Here is a 17,293-nt window from a genome sequence, read left to right on the forward strand (position 1 = left end):
ATCAACTCCATATTTCTGCTGAATTACAGGTGTAGAAAATGAGATGGCAGTTAATATAAACCTCTCTGAACATGAGCAACTGAAAGAAAATTGATGCCACTAGGTCAGTGGAATAAATTTGTTAAAATATAAAAAGAAAACACAGCTAAATAAAATAAGACGAGCCATTGAACTAAAAAGCTGACTCCTGGAGGAAATCCAAAAATCCCAAGGGAGTCCATCTCTGGGAGGGAATCCTTCTGCAGTGGCAGTGTTACACAGAGAAACCCGTACAGGCACATCACCGTCCTCTACCACCTAATGTGGTCTTGGACCTGGTCAACAGCTCTTAGAGCTCCAATACGTCTCCAGTCAATCCTCCTTTCTCTCTACCGTCTCCTCCACATTCTCAGCTGCTCGTCCCCTTGTCGCTGCCGGTCTTTGGTTCTGATGATCTGTTTTCGTCACCATAGTCCAAGTCTGCCTTATTTTCCGCCGCTCCATCCTCCTCTGCGTCCTTTTCCACCTCATCCTCTACCTTTCCTTCCTTTTCTTCATCCTTCCCTTTCTGCCCGAGGCCCTGTTTGTCCCTGAAGACCTCCACGCCCAGCAATCGGAGGTAATGAAACCTCTCGTTGCGGGGGACAAAGGCTCGGATGGATGTCTTTCCCCTCCAGCCACACAGCTGGATGGGACACTGAGGCTCCTCTGGGTTACTGACAAACAGGGTTATTCTGAATGTTAGAAAATGACCAAGAACCAGAACATCACTTCAACAGGATAATGATAAAATCACTTAAAATATATATATATATATATATAAAAAACGACTTACTTTGGGTTGGGAATGTACTTCAACACAATGCTACCCATAACTGCGGAGAGAATAATAGATTCATAACTACAAAGCAACCATGTTCGATGTGATTTAATGTTAGATACTCCACCATGTACAGTTACTTACACTCATATCTGAGACTTACCCAGTCTAACTACAGCTTTCTCTTGCTGGAACTGCTCAGCTCCTCTTGTGAGGTTTTTGGGTCAGTGCCTTGCTCAAGGGCAGCTCAACACCAGTTGTTGAGGAAGACAGAGCATTACTCATTCGCCTGCCCCTTTCATTTTATGCCAGCCAAGCCAGAAACCTTCCAGTCACTAACTCACTACTCCAACCTCTAAGCTGCTTCCCAAATTCTTCTACTTATTTTGTTTGTCGGTTTTTAAAAGAAGCTTGTGGTCGTACAATCTGGAGCAATATTAATTACAGAGATTTACGTTTTTGAAAGTGGGTATTTAGTTGTGCTTATGTCTTATATCTTGGAATCTTTTGCAGTGCGTACCCAATTTCTTGGCCTGAGCGTGAGCGTCATCCTGCAGTTTGCTGAGGAAGGGGTTCTCCTGGGTCAGCAGCACTTTGATGTCCTCCACACTCACTCTGATTATCCTGGAGCGAATGTAGGGCTGAAGAGTGTAGATACCCTTTTGGACAGACGAAGAAGAAATGTGGTTGACAATCTGCAGACCGATATAATAAATGCAGATTCTTTACAGTTACACGGCGCATATAAAAATGAATTAATTAGAAGTTTATTTGAGTGTGAACTCTGCCGTCTGGCTCCCTTGCTGTTCAGCTGTGTTCGTTGCTTCTCTGGTGATTAACTTACTGCCTGTTTGAACACATATAGAAGAGCTGCTTTTATGATGACATGTATTATAAAATCAAAGAATATGTGGGGTGTTGGAAGTCCTAGAAATCTAATCCATGCACATCACCATGCATCACTGCGTGTATCACTTCAAAACAGGAGGGTGATTTGCATACAAAAAGAGGATTCTGGGAGTTGTGTGAAAATGTGCTGCCATCGTGTGAAGAGAAGGTATTGTTTTCACAATAATACAGCTTTCAATTAATAAGGACGCTGCTCAACAAAGACCATGTAGATTTACAGAGAATGATTTTTACTCCACTGAAGATTTAATGTGTGAGGATGAGAAGTGGTGTGCAGGGTGCTGTGGTGAAAAACACAATGTGTGTGTGTGTGTGTGTGTGTGTGTGTGTGTTACCTCCTGAGCCAGTCTGAAGGCACAGCCAAACTCCTCTCCATCACTGTTGCGAGACCACACCTTCACCCCAGTGTTAACGACCTGAGAAACAAAACCAAAAGAAAGCATGCTGACATATGGCTCTATACAAAAACAACATATTGATGCCCAAATACTACTGACTTCAACTGCACTAATTAATATCACTCCTGAAAACATAATCGGGGGAGGGGGTATTTAAAGCAAAATAAAAGGACTAATTATGTTGTAGTATTAATGGTAATGTTTTTTGTAATTACTGATCTTCACCAAACTGCCTTGCTCAAGGCATCCTCTGTACAAGATATAGAAAACTGTGGGTGAACATAGTGCAGCCAGTCTCCGGGGTCCCAGCTGGAGTGGGAGGCAACTGTCAGTGATTTGCATAGAAAAATTCATCTACACTTCTGAAATAAATATGAATGTTGAATTCTTTACCAACCTCAGGGAAGTGAAGCAAGTTAAGTTAGCTTTGCATACTAATTTAATACGAGGAATATTAAAGGCAAGAATGAAAGGAAGGGAAGTGAAAACAGGCCCTGTTTTTCAATCACCACATCCAGAATGTGTAATAATGTGGAGACATGGAATTCACTGTAGCCCAACAGAAAGGGACTAAAAAGTGAGAAACATCAAACACAATGAGCAGAACAAAGAGACTGAGGCAGGCACACACACACAGCCACCTGTGCAGGTACTACAGGGTGGAGGACCAGAGGGATTTGGGATAGGAGAGGGTCCCATCTGTTAGGTTGCTTCCCTCTGATGGGCTGGTACATGTATACACACACACACTAAGATACACTATAAAAATAAACTGATGTATAAATGTAAAGCCAATATGTCTGTATCCTGTGCACTCCTGCTATAATAAACAGAATGCAGTTTGTTTGACGAGACTGTATAGTTTGATCAATACCAGATGCATCGGCTCCAGGAAAGAATCAATCATTGATTTGTTGCATCTATTTTCATCAGATTTCCAAGCAAGGAAATGCTTTATCATCATCATCAAACCTGGTGTTCAATGTGTGCCATGATAGAAACCTGTTCCAAAACAAACACACACACACACACCCACCTTCATGCGCTCGCTGTTATTCAGCAGCACGTTGCGGAGTTCTTTGGACACCATGTACAGATGTCTCTTCTTGCCCTCGTGGGTCCTGGTTAGAACATTGAGCTTGGGGAAGTTGGGTGACAGATCATAGAAAGATCTAGAGAAAACAGAAAAAGAAAGAAAAATGTTTTGCTTCACCCAAGTGCTGAAAACGATCGTATCCATGTCTAATGCACTTAGAGACACTTACTGTATGGTGGTGAAGACGGGGTCATCTTCAGTAAGGAACACAAAGGGGTCTTCTTTATAACCGAACAGCCTCATCTTCTTCGACGCTGGAGGCCTGAGAAACAGAGGGAGGAGACAGACATTCATTTATGACTCTAATCGTTTACTTATTTTTGTGTGTGTGTGTGTGTGTGGGGGGGGGGGTGTAAATATCCCATGTCAATAAGTAATAATGAAGCTTTCATAGAGAAAAAACATTTTGTATGAGCTTTTAATGATTACATTTGTATTGATAATCAAAGTGGCTGACGATCAATTAAGGAAAGAGCTTAAAATTAGCATATTTTTTCAGGACCAGTGATGAAAGAATCTTCCCACGTGTCAGTCTGAAAAGAACATTTTTTATTAGCTCACCAGACCAACAGGACTCACCCACACACTCCATCTCGTTTAGCTGTGCTCTCCTGGGCTAATGAAGCTCCTTTCGGGGTCTCCTCTTCTGCCCCTCCGTCTACTTTTCCCTCTGGGCCTCCCCCCTCCGCCTCCTCCACAGCACTCTCGGGGAGGCGGAGAGTGTCTGCGGGGGTTGAGGCCGCTGGAGAGGCTCCAGCCTGGGCCGCTGAGATGGACGAGGCATCCTTCCTCAGCTGGAGACGAGGAGGGAGATGAGCAGACAAAGAAGGAAGAAAGAAGAACAGAACAGGTGAGTGAGTGAACGGGGGGGGGGGGGGGGTACTGCTGCTTCAACAGACCCCATACCCACATGGGGGAATTCTGCTCCATTTCCCTCTTCAAGTAAGACTGACAACCTAATCATCCATTAAGTGTGTGTTTGTGAGGAAGTACCTTGGGATATCTTTTGTTCCAAGGCATCGGGGCTTTCTTCACAAGCACAGCCACAAAGAAACCTCCAGTGTTCTGGTGATGTGGCAGAATCCTCATACTGTCATTAAAAATAAAATAAATCACGGCTTTGAGTTTTATGGTGCCACCTACTGTGAAGATAAACAAGGATTTCTTTCCTGCATTAAATAAAAAGGTGCTTAGACAACGTGTGACAATGGCTCCCTCTTCTGGCCAGCATCGTGTCAGTCTGAGCTTTAAAGTAAAAGCTCCCAAGTACAAATGACATCATCCCCCATTATGTGAGAGTGCAGGTGTGTACATGTATGTGCATCCATGCAGAAAGTGTGTGTGTGTGTGTAAAGCTCTGCCAAGAGAATAAATCAGACACTTTACTCAGCTAATGAATTTGGCACCTATGAAAACAGAAAAGTGACTGCAAGAGTGTGCGCTTGTATTTCTCAGCTTTCATGAGACAAAATATTCTGAGGGGGATAAAAATATGAAAGAAATGAGCTAAATTAAGATAAGGGTTTGTGGGAAAGAGTTAGAACGCGTCGAATGGCCCTTCCTGAAAACAAAAAAATCCACCTCGCAGAAAATGTTTTTAGATGGCTAAAAAGAAAATTATAATTGCCCCCTTGCTTCCTTTTGGCATCCAAAGAGGCTTTAAACAAGGCTTCCCACTCTCGCCGCCCCTATTTACTTTGGCTATAGAGATTTTAGCCTTTAGCCGAACCGTGCTAACCATACATGGACTTAAAAATTAAGGTTTGGGGGTTAGAGTTATGAGTTATGAGAAAACCGGGTCCTTCACATTTTTTAACAGTACAAACTTTTAGTGTGTGAGTGTGTACATACCATCTCTCCAGATGCATGCTAGCAAGTTTCTCTGGGTCTTTTGGCGGGAACATGGTGGGGCGGATCTGTGTGTGACGACTGCTTGGAACCTCGGACCAGTCCGAGTACCACTGGCCCTCTTTGGTCATCAGCTACGGAGACAACGACCGTTTCAGTGTGTGATCCAACCAAAGTAATCCACAGTCAGGACACCGACCTACAAAATGATCTCTGCCTTTGAAGTTCAAGCACTTTCGTGACCTAAACGCTGTTTTCCTTTAAGCTTTGTTGTTGTAGCGGTTGGTTTGTTGTAATGACAGCCCAAGACTAAATGTTCCAGTACCTTCCAGGAAGTGACCCCGGGCATCCACTTCAGCCCTGGCAGATCAGCTGAGCTGTCGGCCAGCTCCAACGCTCCTTTAAATGAGGATGGGAAAGACATTACAACTTTGAAGAAAAAGAGGGGTTATATTTAGATATAATTTTCATATACTACATTCTGATGCATTTAGTTTAAGCAACAAGGAACTGCTCCAACTTTGAGTTATCCGACCAGTTTTACAACATAAAATGCAGTGTTAAAGAGGCCGTGGCTGGAAGAAAATTAGAGACTTTCTTCCATGGCAGTCCTTAATGGTATGATATCATAACAGAAATGTTCTGAGGGGGCATTCAAACAATATTTCTTCATCCTCCTTTGGTTTTAGTTACATTATTACACTACACAGGATTTTATAATGGATCTGATATGGATGCAAATGACAAACTTATATGATCACACCAAACATTTTCCACACTTGTTTGAGTGAATGCTTGTTTTCACGCCATCTCATAGATTATATGAGGTTCAATAAATAAAGATATAGACATCAGTCCAGTTTGTGATAGTCAGCTTCCAGACCAACAAATCAAAAAAGAGCTAGTTTAGTGATCGGTTGTGACGAATGAAAATAATGTTTATGGATGTATGTTTAATAATGTCACTTACTAACATGCATCTTGATCGATGAATACATTTTTTTGGTTGGGTTTTAGATTGTTGGTCGGACAAAATTAGCAAACTGAAGATGTCACCTTGGACTGATGGGCATTTGTCACTACTTTCTGCCGGTTTATGGACCTACAATAATTGGCTGCAGCCCTAATCATCGTACTAATAAGTTAAGCACCAGTGCTCTTGCGATGTTTCACCATGAAATCATCAAGCTACTGCTACAACATAAAGTTAATTGTAAGCTAGCTGTAAGCGAGTAAATGCCAAAAAATGAGCTGGCCCCATAAGGTCAATAGACTACTAATGAAAACACATTTTAGAAACAGGAAATAAAAGCAAAAACTGGAAAGCATGAAATAAAATGGAAATTGAACTTTAATTTAAAAGAGTCTAAGTCATATTGCTTAAATTACATATCCCTGTGAGTGTATTTGTTACCTTCGCTCTTCTCCAGCAGTGCTGCGATGACAGCTTCGTCCTCTGTAGGGTTGAGTGAACAGGTGGAGTAGACCATCCTCCCTCCCACAGCCAGCTGTTCAACACCGCGCACTGCGATACGCAGCTGGAGCCTGGTGAACACACACACACAGGCTCTGTAATACTGCCAACTTTTTTAAATTAGCACGAAAAGAACACACTCCACTCCCTTGCCGTTTAGTCAATTTGGTCTACCACACAACTGCATGAATTCCTATGTTGTAACGAAAAGCACAAACACACACTCACCCATGGAGGTGCAGGCTATTGCTTGTCGTCCACTTCTTCCACACGTCAATGTTCTTCCTCATGGTGCCGTCCCCGCTGCAGAACACAGAGCAGACAGCAGCACCAGTCAGACACATCCCCAGTTTGGCCCGAGGTGCCGAAACCACCGGAGATCCCCGACGCTTCTCACAGGGCAAAAATGTCTGCCAAGCACAGACTATCTAAACGCCGTGCCTTAGCTGACTGCTCACATCACTGCTGCCTGCCTGCCCCTCTCTGTCTTCATTACTGCTTTTCCTCCCCTCCTGCTCCCTATGTTGTGTTTGGCAGGGCCTCCTGGCTTCGGCACTACAGCTGGTCTAACTCAGGCAGCATTTGCAAACAAAGGCAGTTCTGTTTTAGCCATAAAATGACCCTAGATTTCAAGAGAAGGAGGATGTTTTACCATTAAACCCTGTACTGAATCATTAACAACAAAACATTATTAACAGCCATTTATAAAAGGACCTGTAAATACCCTGCATTTGACAATACAGGGCGAAGCCTCATCTCCATAGGTCACACGAAATCTCTTCTCCAGCTAAACAACCACACATACAGCGGAACTTATCAATTATATTTCCTTCTTTATCCACTTCCTCCTCACACTTGCAAACCCCAACTCTCCTGCAGTACTGTCAAAGTGGCAGTGATGCAGACACAAGCCAGATACATAACGTAAAGTCCTGCAACCCTTTGCTGACCTGCAGGGCACGTCGCACAGGATACGGTCGTAGAAGAGAATGTCCTTCCCGCCGTCTGAGTCAATCTTGAGTGTGGGGATGCAGGAGGCGTCGTGGTTGACCACCATGATGCAGGGGCTGTTGAGACGCTTGGCTTGGTGCACAAGCAGGTAGCAGCGCTTGTTGTCCACGTCGTTGGCAATGACGAAGCCCTCTGGAGGGGAGAAGAGTGGATTAAAGTTAACTACTGTTAAAGTGGCAGGGACTGCTGATGAACTCCCTGGGTTACTTTGGGTCGTGTAATATAGATACTGGTTTAAATTGTGTGTGTTTCTTACCTGGAAATGGCACATCCATGTCAGCATGGAGCATCTCTATCAGCTGGGCTGTCTTCGACCCTGGCGCTGCGCACATGTCCAGGATCTGCCCAGAAACACAAGCATGTCAACAGAGCCACAGGGAAATGTCTTACAAGGGGGCACTAAGGAGAAAAAAAAAAAGTAATGCATTAAGCACCCACAGGCCTTCTATTCTTAACCTTGAAAGAGGGAAGTGCTTTTACCTTGTGATGGGACTCAATCTTCATGAGGAGAGGAGGGATCATACTGACAGCTTCCTGTCGGCTGATGTTACCCTGCAAGGACAAAAACGATGCTCATCTCTGCATTTCTCTGACAACTTTTTTTTTTGTTTTCCTTACACCACCGGTGTTTCTAGTAAGGTTTCTGTTTGTTTTGTGTTTGACTCACCGACTCAGTCTCGCTGACCAGAAACTGGTGGAACTTCTCCAGCAGGGGAGACTTCCTAATGATCTTCCTGCTCATGTTGGTGTGCCAGGCCTGCTCATCGGGATACCTGGAGAAGATGGACACAGTGTGTACTGAGTTTCTAGTTTGAATCTCTGTGTCCTTTCAGCCTTGGGCAAACCATGAGATCTTACCAGCTCAGAGCCTGTGGAGCCTCAGTCTTCTGGCCATCGATCTCCAGCTCTTGAATATCCTTAAAGTATTTTTCCTTCAGACAGTGGAGGATTTCCTTGGCATGGCTGGAACAAGACAATAATGAGGGGAAATTAGGCATGTAAGTAAGTAGCTACTGTCCTATGTATTTTATGCATCTTAGCCACTCTTTACAGTCTGTTTTACGCTGCGTCGCCAGAATGCCGAAGGCAAATTTCCATTTTATGTAATGGCCAAGTTTTGAAGTTGAAAAATGGGGATTCAAATGGGACAAATGTACAACAGATAAGAGTACAACTTCTAAGCTTTCTTAAAATTTGGGCTGTATCCTCAGATGCTTGTTTTCTGAATTTACGAGTAATCCTACTGATTCAGAAAAGTCTTTATTGATGTTCTATGGGGTGTGTACACTCGACAGAAAGAAAAGGCACATTAATTCTAAAGCATCTTGCATGGTGTTTTTACAAACAAGACAAAAGCATCTGAATCCAGTTTATAAATCGATCCAGCTCACCTCTTGTATCCAGTGATGCGGATGGTTGCTGGCAGTGGTTCCCTCATTGCCTCCATGAACTGTTCAAACTCTCCATCAGGCACCAGGCCCTGTTCCTTGTAGTAGTGCTCAAACAGCTTATTCTCCTTGACAATGTCAGCATAGCCAGCACCCCAGCCCTGAATACATGGATGCATGGTTATTTGTGGGGGTGCAGTACCAACTAGAAAAGCACCTCCTAAATCGGGATGCAATCTTTTGTATAGTATACAGTATTCTATGCAATGTAAAAAGTTACATTAAATGTCGATATAATGTTTTCTTGCTTAAGGTAAATGGTAAATAACTTATAGAACATGACATGAAACCTGTTACATTTTAGTATGCTCTAATGGTCATTCGGCATGTACTTATTACATACAGCACTTATTCCAATTAAACTTTTTAAGTTTTTCCAACCCTGCTCCCTTCTTCCCTTCACGGTGTTCTGGTAAAAGATTATTAGACTTATAAGAGGAAAACCAATCTGAGCTAAGTCGGGTGAAGCCTCACAATCTCTCCAAACAAAAACAAAAAAAGCACGCATCTAGACTTAGGTTAAACGTGAGAAATGGTGGTCATACATAGCTTTGAAAATAGCCGAGTTAACGGTAGCTAACAGTAAAGCTCTCTGGTGTAGCAGCTGTTTAGCAGTGTCATAGCAGCACGACTGCAAGTTTAGTAAAGATAACCTTCAAGAAATGTAACCATGTTCGTCCCACCTCCCGTCGCATTTAGTAAACAAAGGTAATTTGTGGCCTGACAGAGCACTTTACACCTAACATTAGCAAGAGTTGCTGCAGCAGAAGTGTGAATCTTACAGCGTTGTCTCTGTCGTCCCTGCCAGCAGTCTGGTTTTTCTGCCGCTGCCTGCTTCTTTTTCCCATGTTGCAGTAGCAGACAACTTTGGAGAAAAGTCTGCGGAAAGACGTGGTGGGTGGATGCAGAGAAAAGTGACCTGCAACTCGGATAAAACGTAAATCTACTGAGCGTTTTGAGGATGGACCGCTACGCCGCGTATAGTGTATCCTCGAAACGTGTTGCCTCTGACGCACGTGAATGAGGACCCGTCGAGGTGGCCACCAAATCTGCCTGAAATAAAGTAAAACATCTTCGGGACATTTCGTGCGATTTTTTTTAAATGTTATCACGCCGAAATAAGATTTTGACTTTAATTGCATTAGTGTAATGTGAAATTATTTCATTATATTCAAGTAAAAAAAATACTTATTTGTTTCATTTATTTCCCTTTTAATGATATTACATGATAGTTGCGTTTATTCCAGCTTGAATGTCACATATGTAACGTGCAAGCGTACATTTTTCTAATCTCATATGTCAGTATAGTGAGAAACCAGGTAACCAGGTCATTGTTTACAGCGGGTGGTAAATGCAAACGTGTCTATGAATACTTATTTGTGACCTCAGACACCACACGATATTCAATAACGTCCATGCAGAAACCGAGCATTGTCATTGGCTGATACGATCCAATGCCGTATCTGTTCAGGGACTGTGATTGGTCCTGGGTGGGAAACCCATTCGTCAGTCGCGTGCATATAGTGTGTGTCACCCACTTCTCTGTTAGCAAGCCCTACAACAAATTGTTAAATAGTTGCAAATGTTCGTTACATTTACATTGTTTCTATTTGTAGTTGTGTAACATTAGCCCTCCCGCCGTGATGGACGCACTGCTCTCCCGGCTCTTCTCTTCGGAAGAAGAGGAGCTATACGTTTTGGACTGCCTGGCTTACTTTATGGTTTTCATGGCAGCCTGCACTTTCGTCACTTTGCTTTTCGAAAATGTCCCATACGGACGGTATGCTACCAGCAAATATGGATTTCCAGTTAATGTCAGGTTTGCTTGGTTCGTCCAGGAGCTGCCTGCGTTCCTCGTGCCTTTGTGTCTGGTAGTTTGGACATCCTCTGGGAAAACCTCTCTGCTGCCCAACCAGCTGATCATTGCCATGTATTTCTGCCACTATATTCAGAGGTAGGCAATTACCATCAGTTAATGTATGTATGCTAGTTTCACCAGCATGAATATTAGAGCAAGTGGTCCCCAATGTGTGTACAGTGAGTAATATAACAATTATGCAACACACAGGAAGAGATCAGGCTGTAATAAGATGCATTGCATTGTATCTTATTATATTAGTAGTACTAGCTAACTCATCCATGTCAGTAACCTAGAGCAAGTATTTGAAACAACTGAGTTGTGTTATTATTTTTATTTATTATATCTCTTGCTATTGCACTATCCTGCATGCTGCTATAACAATGCAAATTTTCCCGCTGAGGGATTAATACAGGATTATCTTATTTTATCTTATCTTAATAACATTTTTGTTCTGCTGCAGATCCCTTATTTATCCATTTTTAATCAGAGGAGGCAAAGCGACACCCTTCGCCTCATTTGCCCTGGCCTTTGTTTTCTGCATCTATAATGGCTACATGCAGATCAGGTACCTGAGCCATTACGCTGAGTACCCTGCACATTGGGTTACACATCCACGCTTCATCGCAGGTGGGTGTTCTGTGTCTTTCTACAAGGGAAATACGGGTTTTGTTTTGCACAAGAGCTCGTCAGGGTGACACTTACACTTTTCTGTGTAAAATAGATCCAGTCTGGCATTCACAACGCTCAATCCAAGTAGTATCAAATTGATTCATATTACATTAGCATAGGAGAAATAAAGAAATTGCTTATATTTCATACTGTCAGAAAAATCTAAACATAGTGTACAAGGATAAGAGAGGCTGCAGTGGTGTTAAAAAGTGTTACTCTAGAAGAAAAATACTCAAGTTAAATCAACATTTGCTGAAAACAATCACGTAAAAGTAAAGAAGTATTTGGTTAATAAACTACTCAAAGTCCGAGTTCCTGTGTGTTTGTTTTGTGTGTGCGAAATATAATGGATGAAACATTTTTTTCATGAATTAGGGAGGAACAGAGTAAAATGCACAGTCAGGATAACAGCAGGGTCCCTGCCTCTTGCTATCTCTCCCAGTTCATCACTTCTGCCCCTCTTTCCTCCCCCTATGCCTTTTCTTTCTCCATTTTAAATTAAATTAAGTGGCGAGGCTTTGCTTAAAAACATAGCCATCATTCAAACTCTCTCATGTCCATCATCTGGTTTGTCATCTCTTGGCTTTTGCTCCACTGCAGGTGCTTCTCGCAGCTCTCCAAACCTCAAAGTGCTCAGCAGTTTTTCTTGGCTCCCCTTTGCCGTTCGAGCTAACGCAGGAAACTGTCAATTTAGGTGTTTTTTCACTGTTACTACCCCTCCGTTTCTGCAGCAGATAAAGACAAGACTTAAAAATGAAATAAGAAATACAATTTTTACTCACTCATTTCCAACATTTTACTACCCACCCCCGACAGGACAAGTGGATTCCCAATAGATGGTATATCCATTTTTATTCAGTAAATACATTATTGACTGTCTGGCAAGTAGTGAGTAGTTTGTGTGAATGGGGGAACATGTGACCGAGAGCTAGACAATAAGCCAAATATATTGAATGTCCAATATTATGACTCTCCGGTTTTGAGTCAAAGAGAAAAGTTGAGATCTGGGTGGCAATTCAGTGGTCTGGAAACAGGCGCAGAAGTCCAGCATCTTTAACAGGTCACAGTGTAATTAATCAGGACAATAATGTCAGAAGTGACAGAACACCATGGCTGAAATATCATGTATGCATGTTTATTTTCTAAATAACTATTGTTACATTTGTCATCATCAGAATAATGAATGATGTGAATTTGAACATTTCTCATGATATAGATTTTATAGATAGCCCGAATATGACCTTCTAAACAGATGTGTGTTTACAAAAAGATGATATCACTGTTTTCATGTGGTGTGGCATGTAAGAGTTCATTTTAAACATTGTAGGTCACAGCAGCAATGACACCGATGAATACTGTGGATACACGTTGCAACTTTCAGAGAAATCTTCAACATTTGGCAAATACGCTCATTTGCTGTCTTTCTGAGCGTTAGATGTGAAAACAGAGCACAGACCAGCGCGTGTCTGTGCATGAAGAGTGGAGCTGGGGCTGGGAGGCGATTAGCTGAGATTAGTTTAAAGATTGGAATCAGAGGGAGGCGGCTTACTATTGCACAGATATGAGAGTGGTATTGATCTGCTCCTCTCACGCTTGGAAAGAAAGCAAATAAAGGGTATTTCCCAAAATGTTTGAGTATTTCTTTAAAAACACCAGTTGGCTGACTGACTTCTGGTCAGTGAAATGTCGTGCTAAAGCAGGTTTTGGTTGGTTTGTCTCCAGGGTCGGTGCTGTGGTTGGTCGGTTGGCTGGTGAATGTGCACTCTGACCACATCCTGAGGAACCTGAGAAAGCCCGGAGAGACTGGTTACAAGATTCCCACAGGTAAGGGCTTTAGTCATGAGACACTGGGCGGAATTATTCCTCTCGCCACTACGAGCAAGTCTTAAACTCCTATTACAGGACACCTAACTCTCACAGAGGAAAACTGACGTAATAAAACGCATTTATTTAAGTCCTGCATTTCTATATACTTTTACTCAACTACACTATTGTATTTTTTTGTTTCATTTACTGTATATGATGACTGTAGTTAATAGTTACTAGAGCCAACCGTGACAATATACAATTAAAAACACTTCAAATACTTATATTTACTGTACAAACTCTCGCATTGACATTATTGTGATGCTACCACTACTTAGACTTTAGAGTTTGAATCCTTTTTCCAGCTCTGCTGTGGGGTGACAAGAAAGTCAAGAAAGCAGTAATCACAACATGGCACAGGACTCTGCGGTCTTTGTACGCAGCGCTACATGCTAATTTCCCAGCGTGGTCGCATGATTATACAGGGTGACACTGTAAGCAGAATCACAGGTTGTCAATAGTTATCTTTTCCTCTCTGCCTTGCCCTCTGTGAGCCCTTACATTAGTGTGCTAAAAAGGTTCTCGCTGCTTTGACTCTGATATGGTCCGACTCAGCTTGTGTGCGAGTGACTCACAATACTTGTAGTGTTTAATGTGTGTAGTTTTGCTTTAAACTTCTAAACCGCACAGTGTTGATGGTAATCTGGCCCTATACTGGAACATGTACAGGATATGTCTGCACGTGTAGTAACCACACTGATTCGAGATTCTTGCTAAATAATTTTTGTGAGACAGTAAAATCATTTTGCTAGTTGGACGTTAGATTCCAAAACAGTTTCAGTGCATAAATAATGTATTAAAGGAACAGCTCGACACGCTTATTTGCTCGAAACCACCCTCATGTTAGTGCGATAATCTTAGCTTAGCATAAACACTGGAAAAAGGGGGAAACAGCTAGCCTGGCTCTGTCCAGTTACAAAGGTGACACACACCTGCCTACCAGCACCGCTAAAGATCACTAATTAATGTGTTATATCTCATTTGTTTAATCTGTACCTGTAAACAAGGGCTAAAAACAACAAGTTTGGGTTTTCCAGAGCCAGGCTAGCTGTTTCCCCCTGTTTCCACTGTTTAGGCTAAGCTAAGATAACCGGCTGCTGGCTTCACATTTCACAAGAAAACAAGTAAGCGTATTTCCCCAAATGTTGTGCTGTTCCTTTAAAACAAGAAACGCTAGAGCTCATCAATCTATATCTATATCAAGAAAATGAACATTTCAGCAAATTCTTGATAAACAAGTTGATTTACAAGGAACACAATTCACTGACAAAAGAGATTGGTTTGGGGTTTGTTTTTTGTACAGTGTATGACCTTTACTATGTGAAAACGGATGCACATTCTATGAGATGTGACAAGTACTGAGAGGTGGTTGGGCAAACAAGATTTTAACCCGTCTCCAAATCCCTTTTGACAAATAGCCTTGAGGGCAGAATGTATTTGAAAAGCAGAATAAAATCTACATTGCTGATTTTTTAGATCACATAATTGGCAAAACCGTAAGTCGGATTTCACCTCTGCTAAATGAATCAGTAAGCATAACAGGTTCACAGAGAGAGTGGCTCCCCTGACTGAGAGCATAGTCACAACAATAGCACCTTGAGCCTGAACTTGCGGTGAACCTGTTGAAACAATCCACCCTGAACCCCTCAAGGAAAATAGAGTGGAGAAGGCGAGGCGGGAGGAAGCTGCGAGCTGCTGTGCTGCTCCAAATGAACTTCCAGGCACGTCTGGAATCCCCACAGCCAAGAATCTGCCATTTTCACACAGAGGGCAGCAACACTACACATGGCCTGCAGTCAAATAAAGAGTGCTCAGCCATCTATGGTCAGTGCGGAGCCAGTTGTGTGGATGCCCTTTGAGTTTTTAGCAGCGTGCAGGCTCGGAAGATAGCTGAAATGCCACTGCTCATTCAGCCAAGTGCTGGATTGTCGTAGGTGCAAAATCCATTACATTTTATTTTCTCCGAGAGTAAAATATTTGGGGTTGTTTTTGCCTCAGGGAACATATGAAAGGATATAAGCATACCTGTCCTAATTCCTGTGTCTTCCCCCCACAGGCGGAATGTTTGAATATGTGTCTGGAGCCAACTTCTTAGGAGAGATAACAGAGTGGGCAGGCTTCGCTCTGGCTGGCCATTCTGTTCACAGTACAGCTTTTGCCATCTTCACCGCAGTGGTCCTCGCCAGCAGGGCTGTGGCCCACCACAAGTAAGAATAATGAGACACACACACACACACACAGGGAGTGTATTGCACACTTTGAAGCATAGACTTGTATTAATAGACGAAAATGTCTCTTTTCCTTCTTTTCCCTCTTTCTCTCTCTACAGATGGTACCTCGCTAAGTTCGAAGACTACCCAAAAAGTAGGAAGGCACTAATTCCCTTTGTGTTCTAAAAACACTGGAAGCCTGAAAAGGTACTGCTTCTTACAACGGCTGAGAAGAACAATCCCATAGTCCTTTTGTCTAATTTTGGAGCGCTCTGATGTCAGAACCTTGAAGATACAGATTAATGTGAACAGAGAACAGAAACGCAGGTTGCATGCTTGTAAATGATCTCATCTGAGCTGCAAGTAAGCAAGCAACAGTTAAAAGCCATCATCTTAAAAAGATGTTTTATTGGTGCCATTACTTTGGTAAGAATGTCCATAAAGCACAAAGTAACTTCAACAACCATGAACTGAATGTACTGGAAGCTGTGTTTGCAGCATTTAGCGCTCCTCCAGAGGAAATAAGATAGTGAATGGAGCATACCTCAACACTCTGCACCAGCAATAAACAGTTTTAAGACTCTGCTGATCTGCATATCTTCCCAGATGGAACATAAACATGGAAATGCAAAGCAGACATTTAATGTTTTCAAGAGTTTTAACATCCATTCCATTTAAATAGATGAAAGAGGGACCTTGAATTAAGTCCAACACATATTCCAACCTCATTTTGCTTTGGTTGTCATCAGAAAGATTTTTCTACTTACCTCATCATCATCATCATCATCATTATCTCAAACTCCTGGAAAAGAGGCCACTTTGGAACAAAAGGCAACAGCATCTCTGTCCTGTAAAGACTGAGACTGTAGCAGGCCTGTCCACCGTTACTGGGCTGCGGGGAAATCAAATGGAGATCAAGCATGGCCCCTCAATAACTCACCCAAGCCTGAAATGAGAAGAAGAGAGCGTTGCCTCAACACATCACTCCTGTCAGGGTTTTCTGAGACAGAGAGAGAAGAAGTACTGGTAAAGAAATGAAAGGGAAAAGTGTTGAGGAATGTGTGAAAGCAGGAGCATGTAGAGCATAATGGATGAGGGGATGTGTGAACGAAAAGGAGGAGACTGGGAGAAAAGAAGAAGAAGAAAAAGAAACGTTGGAAGCGATCTTAACATCGATAATCACTTTTTACTATGAGCCAAATAAGTGATCTGCCTTATTTACAGCGTTTCTGAAATTAGATTGGAAACAATTATCTCATCACTTTGGTAAAACTATTTCACGACTTAAATTCATACGCAAGTGAGTTTCCGCCAATAACTTCTCTCCCTTTCTCAGCCAAGGTCACGTCATTTTGAATTTTAAAAATGTGTTGCTTTTATAATACACTTATTTTGTCATCGTTTTTACACATGGTCTCATCAATAAATAATAGGACCGCTGTGTCTGAGTGTGATGAAAAATGAAGGCTGTGTGTCGCTGAAGGCTATACAGAGTGACATCCTTCATGTTAGAGGTCCCCGCTGTCTCTCTCGGTCTCTTCCAGACTATTTCCTCTGTTGTATCCGCTTTATCCACACTTCTTGTAATTGCATCACTATTACACAGCCAGTATTTACTGAGCCTGCCGTTTGAATATAATACCATTCATCTTCAGGCAGACACCATGAGCTTTTCTTTTTATATGCAAAGCATTTCAGTGAACT

At 42.3% G+C, this 17,293-nt stretch overlaps 2 protein-coding genes across 2 annotated transcripts; one reads left to right on the forward strand and one right to left on the reverse strand.

Annotated features, from left to right (window-relative positions):
* Positions 1-9,831, reverse strand: nsun2 (NOP2/Sun RNA methyltransferase 2). The gene is made up of 19 exons (XM_070921779.1): positions 9,766-9,831; positions 8,927-9,084; positions 8,394-8,498; positions 8,203-8,308; positions 8,016-8,087; positions 7,792-7,876; positions 7,475-7,667; positions 6,753-6,827; positions 6,465-6,595; positions 5,376-5,449; positions 5,054-5,184; positions 4,196-4,292; positions 3,782-3,996; positions 3,372-3,464; positions 3,143-3,278; positions 2,044-2,124; positions 1,320-1,458; positions 815-854; positions 1-695 (listed from the first exon to the last, which is right to left on the reverse strand). Exons 1-19 carry the CDS (start codon positions 9,829-9,831, stop codon positions 389-391), a joined length of 2,304 nt encoding a protein of 767 aa, XP_070777880.1. The 3' UTR covers positions 1-388.
* Positions 9,832-10,626: 795 nt separating this feature from the next.
* On the forward strand, positions 10,627-16,398 carry srd5a1 (steroid-5-alpha-reductase, alpha polypeptide 1 (3-oxo-5 alpha-steroid delta 4-dehydrogenase alpha 1)). Its single transcript, XM_070922118.1, has 5 exons — positions 10,627-10,937; positions 11,305-11,471; positions 13,236-13,337; positions 15,436-15,586; positions 15,709-16,398. The coding sequence occupies exons 1-5, from the start codon at positions 10,627-10,629 to the stop codon at positions 15,773-15,775; spliced, it is 798 nt and encodes a 265-aa protein (XP_070778219.1). The 3' UTR covers positions 15,776-16,398.
* Positions 16,399-17,293: the final 895 nt, after the last annotated feature.

Source organism: Enoplosus armatus, chromosome 16, assembly GCF_043641665.1.
Source record: "Enoplosus armatus isolate fEnoArm2 chromosome 16, fEnoArm2.hap1, whole genome shotgun sequence".
Classification (NCBI taxonomy): domain Eukaryota; kingdom Metazoa; phylum Chordata; class Actinopteri; order Centrarchiformes; family Enoplosidae; genus Enoplosus; species Enoplosus armatus.

What these genes read in the sequence shown, in the direction of transcription:
- nsun2 (XM_070921779.1), bottom strand. Translation starts at nt 9,831, where the DNA reads ATGGGAAAAAGAAGCAGGCAGCGGCAGAAAAACCAGACTGCTGGCAGG. An exon ending in AATAGCCTGCACCTCCATGG is followed by an intron (nt 6,596 to 6,752) that starts GTGAGTGTGTGT and finishes TGTGTTCACCAG; the next exon opens with GCTCCAGCTGCGTATCGCAG. An exon ending in AAGTACATTCCCAACCCAAA is followed by an intron (nt 696 to 814) that starts GTAAGTCGTTTT and finishes CCTGTTTGTCAG; the next exon opens with TAACCCAGAGGAGCCTCAGT.
- srd5a1 (XM_070922118.1), top strand. Translation starts at nt 10,627, where the DNA reads ATGGACGCACTGCTCTCCCGGCTCTTCTCTTCGGAAGAAGAGGAGCTA. An exon ending in ACATCCACGCTTCATCGCAG is followed by an intron (nt 11,472 to 13,235) that starts GTGGGTGTTCTG and finishes GTTTGTCTCCAG; the next exon opens with GGTCGGTGCTGTGGTTGGTC. An exon ending in TGGTTACAAGATTCCCACAG is followed by an intron (nt 13,338 to 15,435) that starts GTAAGGGCTTTA and finishes TTCCCCCCACAG; the next exon opens with GCGGAATGTTTGAATATGTG.